The following is a 12344-nucleotide window of genomic DNA, read 5'->3' as shown; positions in this document are numbered from 1 at the left end:
AAAACAAAGTATGTGATAATTGGGCTATCAAATTTAGACCTTCCATGATCAAGTGTTTATCTCTCCATGGTCTTTCACTCGATCCATTAATCCATGTTAAAATATTTGATGAGTCTGTTTCAAAAATGAAAGCATGATTTCCGTGCGAGGATGCAATAAGGTCCTTTGAAATTTGCAATGCTTTAATCATTGCCTTCAACTCAGCTTGATTGGAACTTAATTCTCTAGTAGGACATGAAAATAAACATTTAATATTTCCACCATAATCCCTTAGCAAACCTCTAATTCCACTTTCACCCAATTGCCCCACTGACAATCCATCTATATTCCATTTCAACACATTGATAGGAGGTGTTTTCCATTCCACTCTAGGCCAAGCAGGCATAATATAAGTAAAAGTTTTAACACCCTCCTTTCCCTACATCAGTTGAATCCCAGTGTATGGGAACTTAGGATCCAAGCTTGTTATCCAAATTGATACCCTAAAAAATATAATACAACATATAGAGACGTGGCATGGGCTTGAATTTTTAAATACAACCTTATTACAAAGAAGTGAGATGGACCACACTATAATTGTGAAGAAGCAACACTAGAATATCTTTTGTACCTTCCCATTTGCCAATAGCTGCCATTGTATGAGCATATGTGCAAATTCAAATGGAATGCATAGATTTGTATTCCACCAATGAAGAAAGAAAACCCAAATTTTCCATGAAAACGTGCAATGCAACAATGTATGATTTGAGCTCTCCCCAAATTGGGTGACTGATAGGCCATTAAAACTCTTATTCTCTCATTTATATCGGACATCCTCACAGAAAGAGGCTTTTTGCTTTTTTACTTAAATTAAATTCCGCTACTAATCCTTCGTTAATCCTATCAATAATTTAAGTAATTACTGACAGTAAAAAATTTGTTGCAGAAACTCTTAGTTTTTTATAGTCATAGTTGATGGATCACTATTAAGATGTCGAATTTTATTGCTCGATTTATGGCTTTCTTTACTCTTGATGAACAACTTAGAATTGAATTGGCGCTTGTGACATGATCAAATAAGTGAGATATTGATGTTTATAAATGAATTTAGGGATTTAAATCTAGAACAATAAAATTAAAAATTAATTAATAATATTATTATTATTCTTTAAATTGAACCTAAATTTTCCAAACATGCAGCCCAGTTGGGTATATAATCTAACAAGAATAAAACCTTGAGAGAAAACAAAAGGTTACATTTTATTGTAATTTAATTTATATTTAAGTGCTTAAAAGAAACATTCCAATTATTGATTAAAGCAAGAGTATTTAAAATGGACACAATACATATATTTCTGAAATTTTAAGAAGAAAATATCACGTAGAGAAATGGGCTATCTGACCCTTATTTAGTGCAAAAAAAAGAGTCAAACGTTATATAAAGCACGAATCCCTTGGATATCATCACTATGGAGACCCTTAGTTGATCCAGAAGAAATACGCGCGAACATAATAGCTGCTTCCACTGAGCTATGACCAAGACCAAGCAGGTGCCCTATCTCATGCAAGGCAACAGTCTCCAAGTCATGTGAACCTGGGATTGCACCCACTGCCCATGTCTCATCTGCATCATAGTGGAATCGTCCATCTTGTGGTGCAAAAGCATGAGCCAGAATTCCACCACGTCCATCGAAAGAACTCCCATCTCCATGGTTACCTCTGTAAAACCCTATTTTGATATCGGCGGTTGTATAATCTTGTACCCTCGCGAACCTGAAATGTGTATTGGCAGCCCATGTTTGGAAAGCTTTCGCAACAGGATCCATGGCTCGGGATGGGGTTTGGGGAAGAAACCCATAGGTAAGACTATACTTAGAACGTGGCCATTTGGGACTTCCCGGAAAGAATGTATAGTGAGAAACTGTATGGAAAGAGGTAGAGCTATGGCGTTGGTTTTTCTTGCCAGAAGTCATCCGAGTGGTGCCATTGATGATGTCCGGCACCCCACATCGAGGCATCATCATCTCGGACACCGTTTTGGAATCTAAGGTTCCAGTGACCTTCAAATGATAATTGAGCTGGTAGGTTTTAAGAGCAGACTCTAGCAGGTCATCGAAATCATCATTATTGGCTTGAGACTTGTTTTCATAGTTCAAGTAACCAAAATGTTCGAGGTAGGTTTTGAGCTCATGGATGCCTTTGAGCTTGTCACCCTTATGGCATCCTTGAAGATGCTTAAGGAAATCAAATGGGGATGATTTTTTATTGTTAGAGTTTGCCAAAGCTGCATGAGGAAAAAGAGAAATGAAGACAATGAGAGTGAAAAAGAAGATGGGAAAAATTTTAGAAGCCATGATTGTGACTAAACTTGAGCTTAAGCTTGTTGGGTTTGCAAGAACGCAAAGCTCTCATGCCTATTTATAGGCTAAGGAAAGTGAGTCAGTCTTCCATTATAGTTCCATATGGCTATAGGTTCAGAAAATTGAGTCAGTCTTCTATGGTGATAATTAATTAAATTAAAGGAAGATGACCAAGAATAGTAGTATAAATTCATGAATCATTCTAAAAGCGTGGAAAAACGAAGAAGGAGAAGAGGACGAAGAAGAGGAAGACCAAGAAGAAGGCCAAACTAAATAGACCGTTTCTCACCTAGCACACTATTGTTTGAGAATATTGTCAATATGAAAGGGTGACTGTAAGAAGATCCCTCGCTAATAGCTCTTTTCAATTCCAAAAGTCTATCTAAATTCCACAAATAAAACAAAAGATATAGACCTAATGAAATTTCATATTTTATTGAGAAATTTCACGTTAATTGCCTTAACAATAATAAGGGTTTGACTATATATATATATAAAACAAAAGATATAGACCTAATGAAATTTCATATTTTATTGAGAAATTTCACGTTAATTGCCTTAACAATAATAAGGGTTTGACTATATATATATATATATATATATATTTTTTTTTTTTTTTTTTTTTTTCATAAGGGTTTGCCTATTTGTAACTTCAAAAGTTGGTTGAATTTACTTCCCATTGTATTGATTAGTATTCGAATCTTTAGCTCAAATCACTTGATTAATACAATAAATAAAATATAATAATATAAGGATTAAAATGAAATGAAATTTCGCACACTGAGTTGATTCAAACGCAAATATGAAGCCACACAAGGGTGGAGGATACTTGTAAAAAATCTCAAGTGGATGTAGTATATTTTTATCTTTTTTACTCTTAAATTTTTTATCAAACTTAATATATATATATATATATATATATATATATATATATATATATATATATATATATATATATATATATATATGATTTCAGTTGAAGTATTCACATTATTTGGTTGTATTAAATAAGTGAAAAATTAGCAAATAATTGAATTAGTGACGTAGAGTTAATTTTTATGTGAACTTTACTTTAAAGGTTGGGTTCGAATTTTAAAATTATCATTATTGGAAGAATTTTACATAAAACAAGAAAAATCATAAATTTTAAATTAAAATTAATATATATATAACTAATTTTAATATATTTTAATCATGTATTTATAATATATTTAAAAAAAAACTAGACATAATTTTTTCATTAATAACAGTTACGATACGTATGTGGAAGAATAATCACGATTGATTGTAAGACAAATTATGCACCTTATGAATATCATTTAAATTAGCACTATAAAAAAATTATGTTAATGACAAAAATACCTTTTATAATATATATATCTCTGTGTGGTTAAAAGCCTTTAACAACAATATTCTTTTATAAATAATTTTAATTTTTAATATGAATGAAAATTTTATATTATTTTAATAGAAATTCTATTTATATAAAAAAAATCTATAATTCTACATTCTTAAACCTATAAATATCATGAATTCATTAAAAATTATTTAGTTTATATAATAAAATTATAAAAAAAAAACCTTAAACACCGTAACTCACTTGCAGTAATTTATTTTTTTTAATTGTTTTAAATATTTCTAAACTAATGGTATTAAATTATAAAATTATTAAAACACAACTTTTTAATTAAATAAAAATTTTGTATTTATATGAATAGATATGAAATTCTAACCCTATTTAATTATAACTATTTTATTTGTTATAAATTTGTTGCCGTTTAAAAAAAAAATATTATTAGTAATGGAAGCTTTAGTTAAATATTAAAATTAAGAATTATTATTGGTTACAAATTTGTAGTTATTTTTCTAAAAAAATTATTGGTGCTTATGAAAATACAGTTTTCACCAAATTTAAAATTTATTTATATAAATAAACAATTTATTTTTTATTTTATCTTCATTAAAAATAAAATATTTTTATATTTACAAATTATTATCAGCTATAATAAATTTAGAAAAAAGAACTTTTGTTGGCAACATTAATAAATTTTTAGGATTTCATTTGAATTTTGACTAATTTAGATAAATGGATAAAAATAACAAAAATTTTACAATCTTGATAAAATTTATCAAATTAAAAATTTAAATAAAATTGAAAAATGTTTTTAGATTTTTTTATTAATTAGGCCTATTTTTAAATAAATTTTAATTTTATTACGTCAATAAAATATTATACCGTGAATAAAAACCATATAAATTTTATATGGATAAGTAATCATTTAAAAAAATAAAATACAACTTTTTTATTAAACTATAATAAAATATTATAATATCAAATTTAAGTGCCCATTCATTTTATAGTTTTATCTATTTACATAAGTCTTATATTACTATCTAATTATTCAAACATATAAGTATTTAAAATTATATTATATAATAAAATTAATATATAATATATAATTATAACATTATATTTTTAAATTGTATAATTCTACTCTAAACTTTAATTTTTAACAAAACACCTTAAACTTTAAATTTTTTTACAATTGTCTTTTTCAGCATTAATTCTAATAGTGAAAATATCTAAAACAATCTCAAACTTTACCTCTTTTCACAATTGTATCATAAACTATTTTGTTAATAAATATACTCTAAACTTTAAAATTTACTACAATTGAACCCCACAATTAATTGCCTTGTTAAGTATAATGAAGGTGCTAGATTAGTGCTCATAATCCCCCAAAGTAAAACTAATTAAATTCAATTTATAATAAAATAAACCCTAATAAATTAATGGATTCTATTTTAGGACTATCAAGATAAGTTTGCTTGAGTTGTTGAGAAAAGATATGATGGCGAGTGAGGTTGAGTTTTTATAGAGACAAAACTAGGTTAGGCAAAGGTGAGTATCACAGAAGTGATAGCTTGTTGAGGTAATGAAGGATTGGTGAAAGAGGTTGTATGCTCTGATATAATAGAAGAGGAATAAGCGTGCTTGTCAATGATAATAGAGTAAGTGGTTGTAGGAGATTAGCGTCTAGTGGCTTTATAATGCATAGAGGTTGAGTAGAGTTAGTGGCCGAGTAGTGTGGAGGTATGTAGAAAATGAAATTTTTTATTTTTAGTAAAAGTAGTGTCAATTTTACTTGAAATAAATTTAATATTTTTTTTACTGTAAATTAAATTTAATTAGTATCAATTTAAGATTAAAAGTGTTGACCTAGCACCTATATTAGCATTGAATGAGATAATTAATGATAGAGTTTAACTTCCAGTAAAGCTCAAAGTTCATGATATATTTATATAAAAAAAAAATTTTTGATGTACAATTATAAACAAAGTCAAAGTTGGGTTTCTTTTTTTGAACGTTTCCTATACTAACGTGGCAAAATCTAGGGGTGAACAGTTTTCGGTTTAAACCGAAAAACCAAACCGAACCGATTAATTCGGTTTAATCGGTTCGGTTTTAAAATTTAATCGATTCGGTTCGGTTTATAATTTTAATAATTTCGGTTAATCGGTTCGGTTCGGTTATTTTCATAAAAAAATCAAAAAAACTGAACCGAATCGAAATTATTAATATATATAGGAAATAAAAAAAAATCGAATCAAATTGAATCGAACCGAATCGAACCGAACCGAAATCAAAGAAAACCGAACCGAACCTAAAGATTTTTGAGTTTTGATTTCTAATTTTTTTTTGTTTTTATGTTTTTATTATTTAGATTTAATGTTAAAAATATGAAATTTTATAAATTTCGGTTTGATCGGTTTAAAACCAAACCGAACCGAAATTTATCGATTCGATTTGATTCAATTTTCTCTTATCAATCGGTTCGGTTTGGTTTTTAAAATTTTCGATTTTCGATTTTCAGTTTTATCGGTTCGGTTCGGTTCGGAACCGAACCGACGGTTTGCACACCCCTAGCAAAATCCTTTACTATTAATGGTGTAATAGGCGGCAAGGTACAGTTGTAAACAAATAATTAAAAGTTCAGAGTATTTTTGTAAAAATAAAAGTTTAGGGTAAAATTATAAAAACCTCAAAGTTCAGGATTTCTTTTTAACATTATTTTCTTTTAATATTTCTACTTGTTAAATTTTTAACCAATATTATATTGAATTATATATATATATAATACCTCCAAACATTAACCAAATTTTATTCTTATAGTTTTGTATTTTTTTAATAATTAATTAATAAATATATTGTTATAAATGCGAGACTTTATGAAGCCATCAAATTATTCATATAAATTTTTTAGTTTATAATAAATATTAATTAATATATTAAAATTTTAATCTTCTTATAAATTCTATTTCAGAAATACTTATAAATATCCTAATTCACAAACTATTTTATTACTATTAAATAATACTATATAATTTAAAAACTTAATGATTAAAAAAAATTCAAAATTTTACAATTATAGCTAATAACAATTTAGCATGATTTAAATTTAAAAAAAAAAATCAGTTATCATTATGCAATTTTGCGTGTTGGTCTGTCTTTCGGTTAATTGATATATTATAATTTTTATCATTGGTCTATTTCAGTTTTCATTGTCGATTAATAAAATTCTAAAAAAATATATACTACCTAAAGGTCATCGAGAACATCATCAAGCTGGATTCTGATATGTAAGTTGCAAAAGTAGCAAGACTGCATCTGCCTTATTATTTCCTGCATCTTGCGCAACTAATCTTAAATAAGATGCTCATCCTCCTGCAATCGCTCCTGCATCAGCCTCACGCAGTCCCACAAATTTGCCAAACTCTGCTGAAGCTGCTCTTCTCTCTCTCTCTCCCTCTTTCTTCTTCCTTACCTGGTCCCTCTCCTAAAACATCTGAACCATCTTGTATAGTTGCCATAGTTCATCCTTAACTACTTGGGACTGGATGTTAGATGACGCAGTAGAAGAAAATGCATCTAGTGGCTTTGGGGAAAAAAAAAAAAAAAGAAAAGAAAAAACGGATGCCAAGGATCCAACTCCATAGACCTGAAGCGTCTTTTGTCCCCCTAGCTTGATAATATAAAGGCGCCTAATCCAGAATAAGAGGATCATTAGACCCTTCCAGTGGCATCATTAATTGCTTCTAAAGTGCTATAACATTCCTGCAACAATCAATTCATTTTTCAACCGCAAATCAAAGCAATTAACATGTACACATGCATTGCAAATAATGAATGTAATTATAATTTAATTAAAATGCTCATTCACTTACCTCTGTTGCTTGTGCTCGAGCATCAACAAGAATTGAGGTGCCCTTCCTCATATGGCTTGCCTCAAAAAGCTCATGGATTCTCAATCGAACCTCAATTGCTGAAAATTAAAAAGAAAGTAATTTGAATATTGTTAATATTCACTTAGATAAAATCATACTAATTTTTATATACTTTTCAGCACAAAACTCCTACACAAATAGTCTTGACTTACCATTCTCTCTACGTGTCTTGTGAGGGAAATGGAACCACCCGTATGGCGGGAGATGCAAGATCTGAGTCCTCCCGTCTCATGGCAATGGTTTGCAGTAAATTGCTCACTCTGAGATCTGATGTCATGGGTACTCCATGCCTCTTTCCATTATCGCCAGGCAGCATCAAGCATGAAAAGGACTTTCTATTGATTCTTCCACAAATGGCACGTAAATGCCCTATAATGCTCAACTGCCCTTTTCACCCAAGCAATCTTTAAGAGATAAGTATGACCCGATCCCAAACAAAGTGTTTTCGCATGAAAACACGGAAAAATTGAATTTCATTAGTAAGCACACATTTTCATTAACATTTCAACAAAATCTCCCCCTAAATTTTGATAATCTCACCTCAATATGAGGAAGACACTTCAAGAATTTAAAAATCGATCAAGAACCACTGAAACTTCTTAGTCCAACAATTCCAATAAACAACACATTATTCATTACAATACATCCTAACTAGTATGCAATAATTTGTTTGAAATAAAAATTTCATTTTCATCAATAAAAGTTATATTATTTCCTAAAAGTCATCCCAATAGAAGTCTTTTGCCTCCTTGGAGATAGTATTTATAACGCCCTCACTTTAGATAGTCCATACATTCCACTGTTCAGATGAGTAACGTCTGTCCGAACAGTCAAGATGTTTGGAACTACACTTAAACTAGAGTGAGGGAACATAAATTGACTGAATAAAGATTAAGAAAAATTAAAAAAAAAGTAAAAGAAGCGAAGTACAACTCGGTTAAATGAGCCGGGGTCACGGCGACGGGTTACTGTACTGTGAAGCTACTATGAAGACAGTTGCTGACCCCAGACCCACAAGGAACCTTGTGACATAAATATTTGGGACTAAATTAGAGAATTTATGAAGATTAAATGACATCAAAAAAGTCAAAAAAAATTTAAGAAAATTTATTTATCGGTACAAACAAAAATAACCCAACAAGCTTAACAAATAACATTTTGGTCATTTCAATCCTTGATTTGAATTTTGACCTAAATGTTAATTAAAATGAGAGAAATTAAAACACATAAAATAAATTAAATCATGAATTATGTAATTGAAATGGGAAAAAGAAAAGAAGAGGAAATAAAAATTTATTGCATGAGAATGATGTCATAATGACATCATAAAAAGTGAAAGCCAATGGGAAAGTAACAAATACTTACTAAGAGATAAGAAAGAGATAAAAGGAGATAAAACAAAAAAAAAATATTAAAAAGTCATCTTCCTCATTCTCTCTTCCATGGCCAAACCTCTCTTCCCCAAGTTCCCACCATTTTTGTTTTTAAGAACTTGAATTCCCTAAGCTTTCTCCCCATAAAACCCTAAACACTCTTCACTAAAATTTATCCCTACACCAAGAGGAAGAGTTTGGCTGCCAAAAAGTGAGGAGATTCCAAGGTTTCCACAAGTCTAAGAAGTGACTATTAAAGGTTAGTGCACTAAACAAGTTCTTTTCCTTTTTTAATCTTTGTAAGTATGCTAAATCAAGTAGAAATTGTATGAAATTAAAAGAAAACCATGAGTAAATAGAACCTCTAAATTTTGGCAGCCATGAGAAAGTTTGAGAATTGTTAGTTTTTGATGAAATTAAGTGATTTATTTATGTTATTAATGATTATAGATGATGGATAAAGTGATTAGTATGAGTTTGGTATGTATATACCATGAATTGGAAATTTGAAATTAGGGTTTTAGTGAAAATTTGGAAATTTTATGTATGGCTTGAAATTGATGATGTTGAGATGAATTTTGACTATTAGAAGTGCTATGAATGTAAAATAAAGTTTGGGAGTTGGGAGGAAATTGGGAGTGCTGATTTTTCTGTGCAGGAAATTGAACCTTAAGTCCAGTGTGGTTTTTAAGCCATAAGTTGAATTGTGTTGCTCCAATTGGTGTGAGGCCAATTGGAGATGAAACCTAGGACAATTTGCCACATTTTTCATGCAGAAATGATGCCCTAAAAACTGTCCCTAACCTAGCCTATAATTGACTTGAATCCGGGAAACCCTAATCTGGACCTGGAAAAATGACCAAATGAATAGTAAATGTTCAAATTGCCATAACTCACACTAGGAAAGTTAAAATAACCTGATTCTTAAACCATTCGAAAGGGTAGACATAGGAGCACATTTTTCGTGAAGAACATAGAACCCAGATCTGCCTCTAACCAAGTCAAATTGTTAGTAAAATTTATATTAACAAAACTATCCAGAACCAATTTGCCCAAAATTTATTAGACTTAGGCTCACCCGACCAGTTTTAGTAAAAATGCCATAACTTGTTCTACAAAATTGCAAAAGCAATGAAACCAGTGCCAAAAGTTTTATAAGACATATATCTAAAATATTGATGTTTTGACCAGAACCTAGAACCCAAGGAAACTAAGTCAAATTATTAGAACAAGTTAGTACACCAAATCCTGGAATTTGCCTCAACTACCACCTGACCCTAGAATAGAATTTATATCATAACTTTCACCATAAAATCCCAAATGGGATGAGCCAAACTGTTCTAGAAACCTAAGAGATAAGGATTCAACTTTTATTTAGAAATGTTTCTCAAATTTTGAGCGTAAGAACCCCAAAATGAGAGTCAAAGCCACTAACCTAAACCTGGAATCCTGTAAACACAGGATACCTGAGTCCAGGCCAATTAATTTGCTATAATTAATTCTACAAGACCTGAAAAATTATAATTTAAAATTTTGAGTAATCATAAGAGATAGCGTAACAACTTCTATGAAGAACATTAGGCCTAAAAATGGCTGTAACATGTCTAAATAATTAGGAAAATATTGACTCCAGAATCTGCCTGGTTCTAAAACTTGAGTGAGTTAAGGAACCGGTTTTGGTTATTTGACCATAACTTGGGTTCTAAAACTCCAAATGACATTATTCAAAAAGGAAAACAAAGACAAGACATAGAGAGACAACTTCCATGAAGGAAGTGTAGCCAAACAGTGGACACATCTTGGCCAATTTGCTAGGAGAAAATAAGACACCAAATCTAGACCTAAAGAAAGGTTCAAGATATTATTTGATACATGATATGTAAATTACCTATATGAATTGCTAAATATATAAGTTACATGAAAATGAAGGGGGAACCTATTTTCCCACTATAAATTGACATGAAACTACTATAAAGTACTAATAGTGCATAACATGAAATGATAAGATCATAAGTAATTAATAATACTAATTTGCCCAAAGTATACATAGACTTATTTATATAGCATGGATCGATTGATATACTAATTAGGGACTACAGATTGCAGCACTGTCTATAGGAATGATCATTGATAGACAACATTTGTCTGATATGGTTGTTCTACAGGCTTTATGCTTGCCCATTGGTCATTGTGCCTATTATGATTTCTGGCTTTATGCCTACTCGCTGGCTTGTGCTTGACATGATAGATGTATACATGTTAGACATACGGATGTTTAACTAGATACTCCTGTGTATCCAGTCTTTATAGTCTATCATAGATTACTTGGGCACAGATATCAGTAATAAACCTTAAATTTAAATAAGTACATGAAAAGATCACAGGTATAAGTATTAAAACTGAACATGAAATAAATGAACAGAAAAGATCCCGATTAACTTAATTGCTTCCAAAGTTCTATAAACATGTAAAAGATTATAAACTCATGAAATCTATATTTCTTTATAAAGTTATACGTGGAATAATTATTTTAATTATTTAGCTATTTTTATTTCAATTTATGCACCACTAAGCAATATGCTTAGTGCGTTGGTTCTTACCACGCGTAGGTACTAAGACCAAGATTAGCAACAAAGCAATGAGAGCTTAGACAAGATTTTTATCGGATGCACTCATGATGTAGGTTTTCACCTCAACAGTCCATTTTGGTAGGGTTCATGTATATTTAGATTTTGCATTTTGGTTATTGTATATAAGTAAAAGATGTAAATCATTTTGTAATTGTAAATAATTTGTAAATTATTATACCTGAATTTTATATGAATGCATGAATTTTATATGAAGGAAATGAAGTATTTTATTTACTTGAAATGATTATGAGTATTATGATGACATGACATGGTTTATGGAAAATATGAAATGAATATGGACTGTTTAACAGGTAAATAAGGAAACTCGCCATGCACTAATAAAACAGAGGAGACTCTGTCTGGGTCTCCATAAAAAAAAAATAAAATAAAATGGGATAAAAAAAATTCTACATGTAAGATAATGAAATTAAATAGACATTAAATTAATATTGTATATGGCAATACAAGATAGGGTGCTCCGGCACCCAATGTAGCACACCTTACTCGACTACACTTTACACGAGTAAGGGTGTTACAGTATTTAAACAATGATCAGTGACGGGGCCAGAATTTTAGCTTAGGGGAGCCCAATTAAAATACATGATTTGTTAATAAATTACTTACGTAGGTGTTGCTTGAAGAGATTGATTAACTAATGATAATAACCGTTTCATAACTATAAAAAAAATATATATTTACTAAATATAACAATAAAA

General features: G+C 29.9%; 1 protein-coding gene across 1 annotated transcript; it reads right to left on the bottom strand.

Annotated features, from left to right (window-relative positions):
• Nucleotides 1–1400: 1400 nt before the first annotated feature.
• LOC110657149 (metalloendoproteinase 3-MMP-like) lies at nt 1401–2382 on the bottom strand. Its single transcript, XM_021814237.2, has one exon. The coding sequence runs from the start codon at nt 2331–2333 to the stop codon at nt 1407–1409; it is 927 nt and encodes a 308-aa protein (XP_021669929.2). The 5' UTR covers nt 2334–2382; the 3' UTR covers nt 1401–1406.
• Between the last annotated feature and the right edge of the window lie 9962 nt (nt 2383–12344).

This window comes from Hevea brasiliensis, chromosome 15 (assembly GCF_030052815.1).
Source record: "Hevea brasiliensis isolate MT/VB/25A 57/8 chromosome 15, ASM3005281v1, whole genome shotgun sequence".
Lineage (NCBI taxonomy): Eukaryota > Viridiplantae > Streptophyta > Magnoliopsida > Malpighiales > Euphorbiaceae > Hevea > Hevea brasiliensis.
This window is presented reverse-complemented; position numbering and strand designations above follow the sequence as displayed.

What these genes read in the sequence shown, in the direction of transcription:
- LOC110657149 (XM_021814237.2), bottom strand. Translation starts at nt 2,333, where the DNA reads ATGGCTTCTAAAATTTTTCCCATCTTCTTTTTCACTCTCATTGTCTTC.